Source organism: Phyllobates terribilis, unplaced genomic scaffold (genome assembly GCF_046119375.1).
Source record: "Phyllobates terribilis strain yellow unplaced genomic scaffold, ASM4611937v1 Scaffold_7__3_contigs__length_470593459, whole genome shotgun sequence".
NCBI lineage: Eukaryota > Metazoa > Chordata > Amphibia > Anura > Dendrobatidae > Phyllobates > Phyllobates terribilis.
The window spans coordinates 423411393-423430172 of record NW_027362767.1 but is presented as its reverse complement, the minus strand read 5'-3'; the positions used below and the strand labels follow the sequence as shown (position 1 = coordinate 423430172).

Genomic DNA, 18780 nt, shown 5'->3' with positions numbered 1-18780 from the left:
ACTCCGCCTGGCCAGGGGAGATCCCATCTGCTCAAGGACTGACCGGGCCCCTATCACTAGCAAGTACTCCGGGAGGGTCTATCTTTGTCACCAGTAAAGACCCTGAACTACACCGCACCGTCTCTGAGTGGTTCCTGCTACCCCCATCATCCACGTCGGCTGCCCTGAGGCCATACCCCTCCCGTTGGGGGTTATACCATCCACGCTGCACCATCCTTCCACCGGCCTCAGCGGTCTGCCCTGCAGCGGCAGCTCCATAGCTGCATTCAACGGGTGGCGTAGTCACCAACCATCTACTGCTAGTACATCGCCGCTCAGTTTGACTCCCTGGGCACGGACCGGGTCGCCGCCACGAGACTACAACCCTCAAGAGATCCGGCTCCGGGTAAGCTCCCGCGTGCGCAACGCAGCGCGACACAGGCCCAGGGGCGCGTCATATGTATGTCCCCAATCCAGTTCTGCAGATCCCAAAAACGAGCATTTATTATACTCACAGATGGCACGAACAACAGACGAACATATAAAATAGACTTTAAAAAGGAATAAATTAAAAGAAGAATAAGGTGCAAATGAAAAAACAGGCGAAACATAGCAAAAACTACACAGGAAAGTCACAAATGCTGTAATGCATTGGGCCCATACCCGCTTGGCTGCTGACTCCAGTGGCCGAGATTTCGTAATTAAAATCTTTACAAGGGATTTGTTCTGCATCACAAAAACTGAGCTAAGAAACTGAAATTAATCAGAACAGAATTTTGGACCTAAAAATAACACGATGGTAAAAGATAGAGATGAGATTTGCGTTGACAACTTCCCTTCTCCTCCACAGAGGCTCGCCTGTATAGACGATACCAAAAAGCTAGAACAATTCAAGGATGTTCCAGAGATTAAAGACATCGTGTCTGACAATTTCTTATGTACAGGAGGAACAGAACCTCAGGTGGATCCACAAACCTGCAAAGGTAAATCATATCAACTTTCCATGTGTTCATTGGCGCTTCCCACCAGTAATCCATGTATATAGCGGCCAGAGGCAGTCCGAACCCTTGTGCTCGTACGCAGCCACCCTGTTTAGTGTCACAGTCCATCCAGAGAGACCGACTCGACTACTGCAATCTCTTGCTCTGTGGCCTCCCTTCTAACACTCTCGCACCCCTCCAGTCTATCCTAAATCTATCCTAAACTCTGCTGCCTGACTAATCCACCTGTCCCCCCGCTATTCCCCAGCCTCTCCTCTCTGTCAATCCCTTCACTGGCCCGCATTGCCCAGAAAGTCAAGTTCAAAACCCTAACCCTGGCATGCAAAGCCATCCACAACTTGTCTCCTCCATACATCTGCGACTTAGTCTCCCGATTCTTACAGGTGCATCTCACTAAATTACAATATCATCAAAAAGTTAATTTATTTCCGTTCTTCAATACAAAAAGTGAAACTCCTATATTATATAGAATTATTACAGAGTGATCTATTTCAAGTGTTTATTTCTGTTAATGTTGATGGTTATGGCTTACAGCCAATGAAAACACAAAAGTCATTATCTCAGTAAATTAAAATAATTAACAAATAACACCTGCAAAGGCTTCCTAAGCGCTTAAAAAGGTCCCTTAGTCTGTTCCAGTAGGCTCCACAATCATGGGGAAGACTGCTGACTTGACAGATGTCCAGAAGGCAGTCATTGACACACTCCACAAGGTCCCAGAGTCTTGAGGAAGAGTGGAGAGGCCACAATCGAAGCTGCTTGAGGTCCAGTGTGAAGATTCCACAATCCGTGATGGTTTGGGGAGCCATGTCATCTGCTGGTGTAGGTCCACTGTGTTTTATCAAGACCAAAGTCAGCGCAGCCGTCTACCAGGACATTTTAGAGCACTTCATGCTTCCCTCTGCTGACAAGCTTTTTGGAGATGAAAATTTCATTCTCCAGCAGGACTTGGCCCCTGTCCACACTGCCAAAAGTACCAATACCTGGTTTACACACAACAGTATCACTGTGCTTGATTGGCAGCAAACTCGCCTAACCTTAACCCCATAAAGAATCTATGGGGTATTGTCAAGAGGAAGATGAGAGACACCAGATCCAACAATGCAGACGAGCTGAAGGCTGCTATCAAAGCCACCTGGGCTTCCATAACACCTCAGCAGTGCCACAGGCTGATCCCTCCATGCCACATTGCCGCATTGATGCAGTAATTGATGCAAAAGGAGCCCGGCCAAGTATTGAGGCATTTACTGAACATACATTTCGCATTTTAAAAACATTTCTCAAGCTGTTGTTATAAAGTATTCTAATTTATTGAGTTAATGACTTTTGTGTTTTCATTGGCTGTAAGCCATAATCATCAACATTGTGAGGCAGTGACTGGGACGTTATATATCCCTCAGAATGTGTACAGAGACCTATTAAATCCATTGGAGTGCATTGCAGTCACAGACACAGCTGCGGCTGCAATGCAGGAATGAAGGTGAGCATTGACCTGGTCAGGCTATCTGGCTAAGGCAGATTAAGTAAAACTCGGCAGGGCCTTCATTTCTTGGAGGAGGTCAAAGGAGGCAGTGGGGCGGCCTCCTCCCTCCAACCCGGGTTTTCCAGTGGCTCTTGCCACAGGTCCTTTAAAATCCCTGCTGGGGGCTGGTATTCTCAGATGGGGAAGGGGCCCTGGATATTGGCCCTCCCCAATCTAAAAATACCAGCCCGCAGCCACCCAAGAAAAGGCGCTTTGCTTGACTCTTCCCACTTGCCCTGGTGTGGTGGCAGTGGGGTAATATTTGTGGGGTTGATGTCAGCTTTGTAATGTCAGCAGACATCAACTTCTCATGTTAGTAATGGAGAGGTGTTTATAAGATGCCCCCATTACTAACCCCAAAGTCAAATGTATTAAAAACACACACACAGAAAAAAAAATTCTTTAATTTAAATAAAAATACAGACACCTTTATTTGAAAGAAACACTCCTCACCCTCTTTCACCTATTTATTACTGTAAAATTAAAAATAATAAAACACCATATTCCTCACCTGTCCGACGATAATCCAAATGTCCCTACTCTGCTACATCTGGGTTGCATGGCTGAGCGGTGGCATGATGCGACCGATCAGCCATGAACCCAGGAGACACTGGCGTCGGCTGTACTCAGGGTCTGACTGGCCTACCGGGGTATAGGTGGAATGCCCGGTGGGCCCCAGAGAGGGAGAGAAGAAGAAAAAAATGAGAAAAAAAAGTTTTTCAGGGCACGGGCCCTTTAAAACTGCAGGCTGGGGGGTGCGCATGCAGGGTGTTTACCTGACCCGCCAACATCTCATAGCAGTAACATTAAATGGCCGCCGGCCTATCAGAGGCCGCACTTGTCAGCTTGCAGTCTCTGATAGGCCGGTGGCCTTTCCATGTTCCTGCTCTGTAAGAGCAGAGGCCCTGGCACAGCTGCAGCCGGCGGCCATTTTAACGACAGTGCCAAATATGAAGCCGCAAGAGGACACCGGGGGAGCGAAGGAAGGTAAGAAGTATTTTGCTAGATAGAGGAGCCAAGGATGGGGACATTGCTAAATAGAGGAGGCCCAGGATGGGGACATTGCTAAATAGAGGAGGCTCAGGATGGGGACATTGCTAAATAGAGGAGGCTCAGGATGGGGACATTGCTAAATAGAGGAGGCTCAGGATGGGGACATTGCTAAATAGAGGAGGCCCAGGATGGGGACATTGCTAAATAGAGGAGGCTCAGGATGGGGACATTGCTAAATAGAGAGGCCCAGGACGGGGACATTGCTAAATAGAGGAGGTCCAGGATGGGGACATTGCTAAAGAGAGGAGGCTCAGGATGGGGACATTGCTAAATAGAGGAGGCCCAGGATGGGGACATTGCTAAATAGAGGAGGCTCAGGATGGGGACATTGCTAAATAGAGAGGCCCAGGACGGGGACATTGCTAAATAGAGGAGGTCCAGGATGGGGACATTGCTAAATAGAGGAGGCTCAGGATGGGGACATTGCTAAATAGAGAGGCCCAGGACGGGGACATTGCTAAATAGAGGAGGCCCAGGATGGGGACATTACTAAATAGAGGAGGCTCAGGATGGGGACATTGCTAAATAGAGGAGGTCCAGGATGGGGACATTGCTAAATAGAGGAGGCTCAGGATGGGGACATTGCTAAATAGAGGAGGTCCAGGATGGGGACATTGCTAAATAGAGGAGGCCCAGGACGGGGACATTGCTAAATAGAGGAGGTCCAGGATGGGGACATTACTAAATAGAGGAGGCTCAGGATGGGGACATTTCTAAATAGAGGAGGTCCAGGATGGGGACATTGCTAAATAGAGGAGGCCCAGGACGGGGACATTGCTAAATAGAGGAGGCTCAGGATGGGGACATTGCTAAATAGAGGAGGTCCAGGATGGGGACATTGCTAAATAGAGGAGGCTCAGGATGGGGACATTGCTAAATAGAGGAGGTCCAGGATGGGGACATTGCTAAATAGAGGAGGTCCAGGATGGGGACATTGCTAAATAGAGGAGGCCCAGGACGGGGACATTGCTAAATAGAGGAGGTCCAGGATGGGGACATTGCTAAATAGAGGAGGCTCAGGATGGGGACATTTCTAAATAGAGGAGGTCCAGGATGGGGACATTGCTAAATAGAGGAGGCCCAGGACGGGGACATTGCTAAATAGAGGAGGCTCAGGATGGGGACATTGCTAAATAGAGGAGGTCCAGGATGGGGACATTGCTAAATAGAGGAGGCTCAGGATGGGGACATTGCTAAATAGAGGAGGTCCAGGATGGGGACATTGCTAAATAAAGGAGGCCCAGGACGGGGACATTGCTAAATAGAGGAGGCTCAGGATGGGGACATTGCTAAATAGAGGAGGTCCAGGACGGGGACATTGCTAAATAGAGGAGGCCCAGGACGGGGACATTGCTAAATAGAGGAGGCCCAGGAAGGGGACATTGCTAAATAGAGGAGGCCCAGGACGGGGACATTGCTAAATAGAGGAGGCCCAGGACGGGGACATTGCTAAATAGAGGAGGCCCAGGAAGGGGACATTGCTGAATAGAGGAGGCCCAGGACGGGGACATTGCTAAATAGAGGAGGCCCAGGATGGGTTCATTGCTAAATAGAGGAGGCCCAGGAGTGGGACATTGCTAAATAGAGGAGGCCCAGGATGGGTACATTGCTAAATAGAGGGGCCCAGGATGGGGACATTGCTAAATAGAGGAGGCTCAGGATGGGGACATTGCTAAAGAGAGGAGGCTCAGGATGGGGACATTGCTAAATAGAGGAGGCCCAGGATGGGGACATTGCTAAATAGAGGAGGCTCAGGATGGGGACATTGCTAAATAGAGAGGCCCAGGACGGGGACATTGCTAAATAGAGGAGGCCCAGGATGGGGACATTGCTAAATAGAGAGGCCCAGGACGGGGACATTGCTAAATAGAGGAGGTCCAGGATGGGGACATTGCTAAATAGAGGAGGCTCAGGATGGGGACATTGCTAAATAGAGAGGCCCAGGACGGGGACATTGCTAAATAGAGGAGGCCCAGGATGGGGACATTGCTAAATAGAGGATGCTCAGGATGGGGACATTGCTAAATAGAGGAGGTCCACGATGGGGACATTGCTAAATAGAGGAGGCCCAGGACGGGGACATTGCTAAATAGAGGAGGTCCAGGATGGGGACATTGCTAAATAGAGGAGGCTCAGGATGGGGACATTTCTAAATAGAGGAGGTCCAGGATGGGGACATTGCTAAATAGAGGAGGCCCAGGACGGGGACATTGCTAAATAGAGGAGGCTCAGGATGGAGACATTGCTAAATAGAGGAGGTCCAGGATGGGGACATTGCTAAATAGAGGAGGCTCAGGATGGGGACATTGCTAAATAGAGGAGGTCCAGGATGGGGACATTGCTAAATAAAGGAGGCCCAGTACGGGGACATTGCTAAATAGAGGAGGCTCAGGATGGCGACATTGCTAAATAGAGGAGGTCCAGGACGGGGACATTGCTAAATAGAGGAGGCCCAGGACGGGGACATTGCTAAATAGAGGAGGCCCAGGAAGGGGACATTGCTAAATAGAGGAGGCCCAGGACGGGGACATTGCTAAATAGAGGAGGCCCAGGACGGGGACATTGCTAAATAGAGGAGGCTCAGGAAGGGGACATTGCTGAATAGAGGAGGCCCAGGACGGGGACATTGCTAAATAGAGGAGGCCCAGGATGGGTTCATTGCTAAATAGAGGAGGCCCAGGAGTGGGACATTGCTAAATAGAGGAGGCCCAGGATGGGGACATTGCTAAATAGAGGGGCCCAGGATGGGGACATTGCTAAATAGAGGAGGCTCAGGATGGGGATATTGCTAAATAGAGGAGGTCCAGGATGGGGACATTGCTAAATAGAGGAGGCCCAGGATGGGGACATTGCTAAATAGAGGAGGCTCAGGATGGGGACATTGCTAAATAGAGGAGGTCCAGGATGGGGACATTGCTAAATAGAGGAGGCCCAGGACGGGGACATTGCTAAATAGAGGAGGTCCAGGATGGGGACATTACTAAATAGAGGAGGCTCAGGATGGGGACATTTCTAAATAGAGGAGGTCCAGGATGGGGACATTGCTAAATAGAGGAGGCCCAGGACGGGGACATTGCTAAATAGAGGAGGCTCAGGATGGGGACATTGCTAAATAGAGGAGGTCCAGGATGGGGACATTGCTAAATAGAGGAGGCTCAGGATGGGGACATTGCTAAATAGAGGAGGTCCAGGATGGGGACATTGCTAAATAGAGGAGGTCCAGGATGGGGACATTGCTAAATAGAGGAGGCCCAGGACGGGGACATTGCTAAATAGAGGAGGTCCAGGATGGGGACATTGCTAAATAGAGGAGGCTCAGGATGGGGACATTTCTAAATAGAGGAGGTCCAGGATGGGGACATTGCTAAATAGAGGAGGCCCAGGACGGGGACATTGCTAAATAGAGGAGGCTCAGGATGGGGACATTGCTAAATAGAGGAGGTCCAGGATGGGGACATTGCTAAATAGAGGAGGCTCAGGATGGGGACATTGCTAAATAGAGGAGGTCCAGGATGGGGACATTGCTAAATAAAGGAGGCCCAGGACGGGGACATTGCTAAATAGAGGAGGCTCAGGATGGGGACATTGCTAAATAGAGGAGGTCCAGGACGGGGACATTGCTAAATAGAGGAGGCCCAGGACGGGGACATTGCTAAATAGAGGAGGCCCAGGAAGGGGACATTGCTAAATAGAGGAGGCCCAGGACGGGGACATTGCTAAATAGAGGAGGCCCAGGACGGGGACATTGCTAAATAGAGGAGGCCCAGGAAGGGGACATTGCTGAATAGAGGAGGCCCAGGACAGGGACATTGCTAAATAGAGGAGGCCCAGGATGGGTTCATTGCTAAATAGAGGAGGCCCAGGAGTGGGACATTGCTAAATAGAGGAGGCCCAGGATGGGTACATTGCTAAATAGAGGGGCCCAGGATGGGGACATTGCTAAATAGAGGAGGCTCAGGATGGGGACATTGCTAAAGAGAGGAGGCTCAGGATGGGGACATTGCTAAATAGAGGAGGCCCAGGATGGGGACATTGCTAAATAGAGGAGGCTCAGGATGGGGACATTGCTAAATAGAGAGGCCCAGGACGGGGACATTGCTAAATAGAGGAGGCCCAGGATGGGGACATTGCTAAATAGAGAGGCCCAGGACGGGGACATTGCTAAATAGAGGAGGTCCAGGATGGGGACATTGCTAAATAGAGGAGGCTCAGGATGGGGACATTGCTAAATAGAGAGGCCCAGGACGGGGACATTGCTAAATAGAGGAGGCCCAGGATGGGGACATTGCTAAATAGAGGAGGCTCAGGATGGGGACATTGCTAAATAGAGGAGGTCCAGGATGGGGACATTGCTAAATAGAGGAGGCCCAGGACGGGGACATTGCTAAATAGAGGAGGTCCAGGATGGGGACATTGCTAAATAGAGGAGGCTCAGGATGGGGACATTTCTAAATAGAGGAGGTCCAGGATGGGGACATTGCTAAATAGAGGAGGCCCAGGACGGGGACATTGCTAAATAGAGGAGGCTCAGGATGGGGACATTGCTAAATAGAGGAGGTCCAGGATGGGGACATTGCTAAATAGAGGAGGCTCAGGATGGGGACATTGCTAAATAGAGGAGGTCCAGGATGGGGACATTGCTAAATAAAGGAGGCCCAGGACGGGGACATTGCTAAATAGAGGAGGCTCAGGATGGCGACATTGCTAAATAGAGGAGGTCCAGGACGGGGACATTGCTAAATAGAGGAGGCCCAGGACGGGGACATTGCTAAATAGAGGAGGCCCAGGAAGGGGACATTGCTAAATAGAGGAGGCCCAGGACGGGGACATTGCTAAATAGAGGAGGCCCAGAACGGGGACATTGCTAAATAGAGGAGGCTCAGGAAGGGGACATTGCTGAATAGAGGAGGCCCAGGACGGGGACATTGCTAAATAGAGGAGGCCCAGGATGGGTTCATTGCTAAATAGAGGAGGCCCAGGAGTGGGACATTGCTAAATAGAGGAGGCCCAGGATGGGGACATTGCTAAATAGAGGGGCCCAGGATGGGGACATTGCTAAATAGAGGAGGCTCAGGATGGGGATATTGCTAAATAGAGGAGGTCCAGGATGGGGACATTGCTAAATAGAGGAGGCCCAGGATGGGGACATTGCTAAATAGAGGAGGCCCAGGATGGGGACATTGCTAAATAGAGGAGGTCCAGGATGGGGACATTGCTAAATAGAGGAGGCTCAGGACGGGGACATTGCTAAATAGAGGAGGTCCAGGATGGGGACATTGCTAAATACAGGAGGCTCAGGATGGGGACATTGCTAAATAGAGGAGGTCCAGGATGGGGACATTGCTAAATAGAGGAGGACCAGGAAGGGGACATTGCTAAATAGAGGAGGCCCAGGACGGGGACATTGCTGAATAGAGGAGGCCCAGGACGGGGACATTGCTAAATAGAGGAGGTCCAGGATGGGGACATTGCTAAATAGAGAGGCCCAGGACGGGGACATTGCTAAATAGAGGAGGCCCAGGACGGGGACATTGCTGAATAGAGGAGGCCCAGGACGGGGACATTGCTAAATAGAGGAGGCCCAGGACGGGGACATTGCTAAATAGAGGAGGCCCAGGACGGGGACATTGCTAAATAGAGGAGGCCCAGGAACGGGACATTGCTGAATAGAGGAGGCCCAGGATGGGGACATTGCTAAATAGAGGAGGCCCAGGATGGGGACATTGCTAAATGGAGGATGCCCAGGACGGGCACATTGCTAAATAGAGGAGGCCCAGGACGGGGACATTGCTAAATAGAGGGGCCCAGGATGGGGACATTGCTAAATAGAGGGGCCCAGGATGGGTTCATTGCTAAATAGAGGAGGCCCAGGAGTGGGACATTGCTAAATAGAGGAGGTCCAGGATGGGGACATTGCTAAATAGAGGAGGCTCAGGATGGGGACATTGCTAAATAGAGAGGCCCAGGACGGGGACATTGCTAAATAGAGGAGGCCCAGGATGGGGACATTGCTAAATAGAGGAGGCTCAGGATGGGGACATTGCTAAATAGAGGAGGTCCAGGATGGGGACATTGCTAAATAGAGGAGGCCCAGGACGGGGACATTGCTAAATAGAGGAGGTCCAGGATGGGGACATTGCTAAATAGAGGAGGCTCAGGATGGGGACATTTCTAAATAGAGGAGGTCCAGGATGGGGACATTGCTAAATAGAGGAGGCCCAGGACGGGACATTGCTAAATAGAGGAGGCTCAGGATGGGGACATTGCTAAATAGAGGAGGTCCAGGATGGGGACATTGCTAAATAGAGGAGGCTCAGGATGGGGACATTGCTAAATAGAGGAGGTCCAGGATGGGGACATTGCTAAATAAAGGAGGCCCAGGACGGGGACATTGCTAAATAGAGGAGGCTCAGGATGGCGACATTGCTAAATAGAGGAGGTCCAGGACGGGGACATTGCTAAACAGAGGAGGCCCAGGACGGGGACATTGCTAAATAGAGGAGGCCCAGGAAGGGGACATTGCTAAATAGAGGAGGCCCAGGACGGGGACATTGCTAAATAGAGGAGGCCCAGGACGGGGACATTGCTAAATAGAGGAGGCTCAGGAAGGGGACATTGCTGAATAGAGGAGGCCCAGGACGGGGACATTGCTAAATAGAGGAGGCCCTGGATGGGTTCATTGCTAAATAGAGGAGGTCCAGGATGGGGACATTGCTAAATAGAGGAGGCTCAGGACGGGGACATTGCTAAATAGAGGAGGTCCAGGATGGGGACATTGCTAAATACAGGAGGCTCAGGATGGGGACATTGCTAAATAGAGGAGGTCCAGGATGGGGACATTGCTAAATAGAGGAGGCCCAGGAAGGGGACATTGCTAAATAGAGGAGGCCCAGGACGGGGACATTGCTGAATAGAGGAGGCCCAGGACGGGGACATTGCTAAATAGAGGAGGTCCAGGATGGGGACATTGCTAAATAGAGAGGCCCAGGACGGGGACATTGCTAAATAGAGGAGGCCCAGGAAGGGGACATTGCTAAATAGAGGAGGCCCAGGACGGGGACATTGCTGAATAGAGGAGGCCCAGGATGGGGACATTGCTAAATAGAGGAGGCCCAGGACGGGGACATTGCTAAATAGAGGAGGCCCAGGACGGGGACATTGCTAAATAGAGGAGGCCCAGGAACGGGACATTGCTGAATAGAGGAGGCACAGGATGGGGACATTGCTAAATAGAGGAGGCCCAGGATGGGGACATTGCTAAATGGAGGATGCCCAGGACGGGCACATTGCTAAATAGAGGAGGCCCAGGACGGGGACATTGCTAAATAGAGGGGCCCAGGATGGGGACATTGCTAAATAGAGGGGCCCAGGATGGGGACATTGCTAAATAGAGGGGCCCAGGATGGGGACATTGCTAAAAAGAGGAGGCGCAGGATGGGGACATTGCTAAATAGAGGCGGCCCAGGATGGGGACATTGCTAAATAGAGGCGGCCCAGGATGGGGACATTGCTAACTAGAGGGGCCGAGGATGGGGACATTGCTAAATAGAGGGGCCAAGGATGGGGACATTGCTAAATAGAGGGGCCCAGGATGGGGACATTGCTAAATAGAGGGGCCCAGGATGGGGACATTGCTAAAAACAGGAGGCACAGGATGGGGACATTGCTAAATAGAGGGGCCCAGGATGGGGACATTGCTAAATAGAGGAGGCCCAGGACGGGGACATTGCTAAATAGAGGGGCCCAGGATGGGGACATTGCTAAATAGAGGGGCCCAGGATGGGGACATTGCTAAAAAGAGGAGGCGCAGGATGGGGACATTGCTAAATAGAGGCGGCCCAGGATGGGGACATTGCAAAATAGAGGCGGCCCAGGATGGGGACATTGCTAACTAGAGGGGCCGAGGATGGGGACATTGCTAAATAGAGGGGCCAAGGATGGGGACATTGCTAAATAGAGGATGCCCAGGACGGGGACATTGCTAAATAGAGGAGGCCCAGGACGGGGACATTGCTAAATAGAGGAGGCCCAGGATGGGTTCATTGCTAAATAGAGGAGGCCCAGGAGTGGGACATTGCTAAATAGAGGAGGCCCAGGATGGGGACATTGCAAAATAGAGGGGCCCAGGATGGGGACATTGCTAAATAGAGGAGGTCCAGGACGGGGACATTGCTAAATAGAGGGGCCCAGGATGGGGACATTGCTAAATAGAGGAGGTCCAGGATGGAGACATTGCTAAATAGAGGAGGCCCAGGACGGGGACATTGCTAAATAGAGGAGGCCCAGGACGGGGACATTGCTAAATAGAGGGGCCAAGGATGGGGACATTGCTAAATAGAGGGGCCGAGGATGGGGACATTGCTAAATAGAGGAGGCCCAGGATGGGGACATTGCTAAATAGAGGAGGCCCAGGATGGGGATATTGCTAAATAGAGAGGCCCAGGACGGGGACATTGCTAAATAGAGGCGACCCAGGATGGGGACATTGCTAAATAGAGGGGCCGAGGATGGGGACATTGCTAAATACAGGGGCCGAAGATGGGGACATTGCTAAATAGAGGAGGCCCAGGACGGGGACATTGCTAAATAGAGGCGGCCCAGGACGGGGATATTGCTAAATAGAGGAGGCCCAGGATGGGGACATTGCTAAATAGAGGGGCCGAGGATGGGGACATTGCTAAATACCGGGGCAGAAGATGGGGACATTGCTAAATAGAGAGGCCCAGGACGGGGACATTGCTAAATAGAGGAGGCCCAGGACGGGGACATTGCTAAATAGAGGGGCCAAGGATGGGGACATTGCTAAATAGAGGAGGCCCAGGATGGGGACATTGCTAAATGGAGGATGCCCAGGACGGGCACATTGCTAAATAGAGGAGGCCCAGGACGGGGACATTGCTAAATAGAGGGGCCCAGGATGGGGACATTGCTAAATAGAGGGGCCCAGGATGGGGACATTGCTAAATAGAGGGGCCCAGGATGGGGACATTGCTAAAAAGAGGAGGCGCAGGATGGGGACATTGCTAAATAGAGGCGGCCCAGGATGGGGACATTGCTAAATAGATGCGGCCCAGGATGGGGACATTGCTAACTAGAGGGGCCGAGGATGGGGACATTGCTAAATAGAGGGGCCAAGGATGGGGACATTGCTAAATAGAGGGGCCCAGGATGGGGACATTGCTAAATAGAGGGGCCCAGGATGGGGACATTGCTAAAAACAGGAGGCGCAGGATGGGGACATTGCTAAATAGAGGGGCCCAGGATGGGGACATTGCTAAATAGAGGAGGCCCAGGACGGGGACATTGCTAAATAGAGGGGCCCAGGATGGGGACATTGCTAAATAGAGGGGCCCAGGATGGGGACATTGCTAAAAAGAGGAGGCGCAGGATGGGGACATTGCTAAATAGAGGCGGCCCAGGATGGGGACATTGCAAAATAGAGGCGGCCCAGGATGGGGACATTGCTAACTAGAGGGGCCGAGGATGGGGACATTGCTAAATAGAGGGGCCAAGGATGGGGACATTGCTAAATAGAGGATGCCCAGGACGGGGACATTGCTAAATAGAGGAGGCCCAGGACGGGGACATTGCTAAATAGAGGAGGCCCAGGATGGGTTCATTGCTAAATAGAGGAGGCCCAGGAGTGGGACATTGCTAAATAGAGGAGGCCCAGGATGGGGACATTGCAAAATAGAGGGGCCCAGGATGGGGACATTGCTAAATAGAGGAGGTCCAGGACGGGGACATTGCTAAATAGAGGGGCCCAGGATGGGGACATTGCTAAATAGAGGAGGTCCAGGATGGGGACATTGCTAAATAGAGGAGGCCCAGGACGGGGACATTGCTAAATAGAGGAGGCCCAGGACGGGGACATTGCTAAATAGAGGGGCCAAGGATGGGGACATTGCTAAATAGAGGGGCCGAGGATGGGGACATTGCTAAATAGAGGAGGCCCAGGATGGGGACATTGCTAAATAGAGGAGGCCCAGGATGGGGATATTGCTAAATAGAGAGGCCCAGGACGGGGACATTGCTAAATAGAGGCGACCCAGGATGGGGACATTGCTAAATAGAGGGGCCGAGGATGGGGACATTGCTAAATACAGGGGCCGAAGATGGGGACATTGCTAAATAGAGGAGGCCCAGGACGGGGACATTGCTAAATAGAGGCGGCCCAGGACGGGGATATTGCTAAATAGAGGAGGCCCAGGATGGGGACATTGCTAAATAGAGGGGCCGAGGATGGGGACATTGCTAAATACCGGGGCAGAAGATGGGGACATTGCTAAATAGAGAGGCCCAGGACGGGGACATTGCTAAATAGAGGAGGCCCAGGACGGGGACATTGCTAAATAGAGGAGGCCCAGGATGGGGACATTGCTAAATAGAGGAGGCCCAGGACGGGGACATTGCTAAATAGAGGGGCCCTGGATGGGGACATTGCTAGATAGAGGGGCCGAGGATGGGGACATTGCTAGATAGAGTGGCTGAGGATGGGAACATTGCTAGATAGAGGGACCGAGGATGCTGACATTGCTAGATAGAGGCGCCGAGGATGGGGACATTGCTAAATAGAGGAGGCCCAGGATGGGGACATTGCTAAATAGAGGAGGCCCAGGACGGGGACATTGCTAAATAGAGGGGCCCAAGATGGGGACATTGCTAAATAGAGGAGGCTCAGGATGGGGACATTGCTAAATAGAGGAGGCCCAGGATCTGGGACACTATTAAATAAAGGGGTCCAGGATAGGGACAATATTAAATAAAGAGGCTCTTAACGGAGACCTTATTAAAGTGCTCTGTCCCAGCACCCCCATCATTGCTGTCCCAGTGACGCGCCCCCCCTGGGCCGTGGGGTACTCGGCAGCCGGGCCTCTGGTTACCGGGGGATATCACGGTAGCTGGCCCGGTCCGTGACCCAGGGCAGTCAGTAAAAGGGGGAATAGTTTATAGGGGATGTGGGAAAATGTTCCTGACGCCACCTGTGGATTGCGGCTAAAGGGTGCCGCCTCTTGAGCTGGTGTTACGGCAGCAGGGATGGTGTGGCTCTCCACAGGTAGAGCTAGCTCCAGGGCAGTGTAGGAGTGAAAGGTGGATGCCGGTGAGAGACGGTAGGGCGGTCCAGGAGGAAAGACGGACACTCACACGGGGGTAAGCTTCAGTACCTTAACTGGTGATGATGCAGGCACGGTCTAGGGTACTCTGGACGAAGGGCGCACTTCTGGATTCTCCCCAGTGAGCGGGTATAGGGCCTCCTGATCCGTGGCTTTACTCGCCAAGCTTCTAGCCTGCCTGGAACTAGGCCTAGCTTGGTTACTGTCTCTCTCTCGCACCTGCTGACCTGGTGGTAGGGCTTTTTCTTGGAGATCACTCTCCCTGGATGCTGGGGCCTCGGTGACTCCTAGCCCTGGTACTGTAGTCAGCGTTTGGCATACCTGGGACCTGTAGTCCTCCAGGGGTTCTGGTGGTCCCTACTGGGTATAAAGGGTCCCCGTAGGCGCGGACCCAGTGTCCGGTATATATATCTCGGGGTGAGCCTGGTATGCTCCTCTGCCCCCTCTCTACTTCTTCCTTCTCCTCTCGCCTTTGGCCACGCTCGGGGCCCTCACTAGGCTTCAGTGCGTGCTGTAGGCCTCAACTTGCCTCACACAGCAGCCTGCATGCTGCTCTCTCACTGAGCACACTAAACTCTAAACTAGAACTGAGCTGCCTGGCTCCACCCTCCCTATATATATCCCTAGCGGGCTCCCTCTGCTGGTCTGAGGTGGTAGGGTGGAGGTTTGTGAACGTAGTGAGGGCCTCTTGTGGAGAAGTCCATCCATGCACCCTTCTGGGTTCTGTGGCACCAGTGCGCAGCAGGGCGCCACATCCACCCCTACTAAAACTCAGTACTCCTGGACTGAAGCATTTTTCTCAAAACAGGTTTAAACAATAACATTTTGTCCCTTTATGGGAGGCACTTTTCTTGAACGTTACAGGTAACATTATAATATAACAATAACAATTATAAATAACATTAATTAAGCCACAGTAAGTCCCGTAACCTGGTGTCCATTTCACCGATGAAGGAACATGAGGGGCCCGCCTGAAAACTCTCAATGTAGGCCCTGGGCGTGACTACAGGGCATAGGCGATCCAGGTGCTGGACCATATCTTCCGCCATGCCAAACGGATTTTTGTTCCGTGGTCACTTAAAAGGCACTCCAGGGAGTGCAACTATGTACATGACAGTTTTTGGGCTGCTCACAGTCCTCAGCCACCGAGTCCTTTATATATACCCTTACGGGTAACTAAATGCAATTAGAAGTGTCCGTGTCACATAAATTGTCCATTAGCAAGGCAAGATAAATAAATAAATGCATGAAATTATTACAAGAACATACCCGATGAGGTAACTATTTATACTGTCAGTGTTTCTCTATTCACTCTCTATACCTGACAGGGGTCTGGCCTTTTGTGCTACGCGATGACCTACGTAGGTCTGGAATGCGTGTAGTGTGGATGCTTGCGCTATTTTCCGCTCTATCAGCTCTATGTGTTGGTGGACCGCAAGACTGCCTTAACCTCTCTACGGGACTGACAAGTACACTGGTTACTGGGCCTACTGGCTCTGCTTCTACCAGTGATCCTTCTTCCGGGGATTCTTCCTGAGCAGGCTCTTCTGGGGCACTTACAGGTCTTACTTGCAGTGGAGAGTCTTCTGGCTGTTGGTAGAAGTGTAGCACAGGTATTATTACCGCTCCATCCAGTTGAGGCCAATCTGCCTGGAAATCTCCTAAGACAGTATGGAGTACTTCTTCTTTAGGCTCCTCCGGTACGGTGAGAGGCACTTCCTCCTGGGGCTTCAGCGGACTTGGGCACAACTTCAGATGGTCTCTTGATACCGTTGCAGTCGTTCTTCCTCCGTCTTTGCTAATCAGACAGGTTTTCCTATTGTCGAATCTGGAATTCAACACAGTGTAAGGTTCCCTTTCCCACTGGTCGTCAAGCTTGTGGCTTCTTCTCTTTCGTTTCAGCACAACTTCTCCAGGTGTTAAGGGTTCTTCGGGTGCACTCTTGTTGTACTGCGCTTCCTGCTTATCTCTCACCCTACTTAGACTGTCTTCGACACAGGCCTGTACTCTCTTGTACTGCTCCTGTCGAGTCACATCCCAATCTTCAGTGGACATGTCTACTTCCGGCTCTACCACTCCAAGCTCCAGGTCCATGGGCAACTTTCCGAGTCTTGCTCTCATGAGGTATGCTGGAGTACAATTGGTGGAACTCACAGGTATGTGATTGTACAGATCTACCAGGTCAGGTAGTTTGTCCCGCCACTGGTTTCTTTCTTCTAGAGGTAAGGTCTTCAACAGATCGATGACTATATTATTCATCTTTTCACATAACCCATTGGTTTGGGGGTGGTACGGTGTAGTCCGAATCTTCTTACACCCGTACAGATGGCAAAACTCTTTGAACAGCTCGGCTTCAAAGGCAGGGCCTTGATCCGTCAGCACCTTATCCGGGTATCCATGGGGTCTGCAGAAGTATGCTTGAAGCGTCCTTGCTGCAGTTTCTGCCATCAGATCCTTGACAGGGGCTACCACCAGGAACCGGGAGTAGTGATCCACCATGGTCAGGGCATACGAGTAGCCTGACCTGCTGGGTGACAGCTTGACGTGATCCAGAGCGACGATTTCCAGGGGCTGGGTTGTCTTGATGGACTGCAGGAGTGCCTTCTGGCTGCTGTAGTCTTTTCTTCTGAGGCTACAGGGTCCACTATCCCGGCACCACCTCTCTATGGAACTCCGCATTCCAACCCAATAAAACCGACTCTCCAGGAGGGTTTCCAGCTTCTTCCAGCCAAAGTGCCCGGCTCGATCGTGGTAGGCCTCCAACACCATCTGGATGTCCGTCCTGGGCACTGCGATCAGCCATACCATCTCATGGGTCCTAGGGTTGACATACCTTCGGCACAGCTTCTCTCTATAGATAAACCGCCGGCTTCTCTCATTCCACAGTTGCTTGGCTTGTGGAGAAGCGTCCTTCTCCAGGGAGGAACCTTCCTGGGTTATCAGTTCCTTGATACAGCTGACAACCGGGTCACTGTCCTGGGTCTCCATCCAACTGCGGTGAGGTAAAGGGTTTCGTTTCTTACCACGATACCTCCTGGAGGTGCGCTGCTCGTGGACCATCCCATTTCTATGGAAGGCAGGTAGCTCAATCTCCTCCAGGTCATCCACTTCTTCTTCAGTGTCCGACTGGTGAGGCATTCTGGATAGGGCATCGGCGTTGGCGTTCTTGTGGCCTGCCCGGTATTTGATGGTGAACTGATAGTTTGACAGCCGGGCCATCCAACGCTGTTCCATGGCTCCCAACTTGGATGTCTCTAAATGTGTCAAGGAGTTGTTGTCAGTATAGGCCGTGAACTTAGTGGAGGCCAGGTAGTGCTTGAACCGTTCAGTGATGGTCCAGACCAAGGCCAGGAGCACCAACTTGAAGGAGCTATAGTTTTCTGGATTCCTTTAGGTAGGACGGAGCTTCCTGCTGGCATAGGCAATCACCTTCTCTTTGCCATACTGCTTCCGGTTTAACACAGCTCCTAGTCCCTCGTTGCTGGCATCAGTGTATGGCAGGAAAGGTTGGCTGTAGTCAGGGTAGGACAGGATTTCTTCGCCAGTCAGGATCTCTTTCATCACTGCAAAGGACTCAGCCTGCTCTGTACCCCACTGGAAGGGTGGGTTCTTGCTTCTGTGGGACTGTCCTACCAGGAGATCTTGCAAAGGCGCTGCCTTCTTGGTGTAGTCCTTTACAAACCTCCGGTAATACCCGACCAGTCCCAGGAACTGACGTACCTCCTTGAGATTCTTCGGCTCCGGCCATTTCTGGATGGCAGTGACCTTCTGGACTGACAATGTGCCCCAGATACTGGACCTTCTGTTTGAGCATGTGGCACTTGGAAGGCTTCAATTTCATCCCATACCGAGACAACGACTCAAATACCTCTGCCAGGTGCTTCAGATGGTCCTCATACGTCTTGGAGTACACTATCACGTTATCCAGGTATAGCAGCATGGTCTCAAAGTTACGGTGTCCCAAACAGCACTCCATCAATCTCTGGAACGTTCCAGGGGCATTGCAGAGTCCGAACGGCATACTGTTGAACTCGCAGAGTCATATCGGGGTAGTGAAGGCCGTCTTCTCCCGGTCCTCCTCAGCAACTGCTACTTGCCAGTACCCACTAGT

At 51.7% G+C, this 18780-nt stretch overlaps 1 protein-coding gene across 2 annotated transcripts in view; it reads left to right on the top strand.

Moving 5' to 3' along the window:
* Positions 1-18780, top strand: part of LOC141155151 (complement factor B-like) — a 132900-nt gene that overhangs the window by 102277 nt on the left and 11843 nt on the right. For both annotated transcript variants that reach the window (XM_073641837.1, XM_073641836.1), the window contains exon 16: positions 830-962. In XM_073641837.1, coding sequence (XP_073497938.1) covers positions 830-962 — 133 coding nt within the window. The remainder of the gene's footprint in view (positions 1-829; positions 963-18780) is intronic.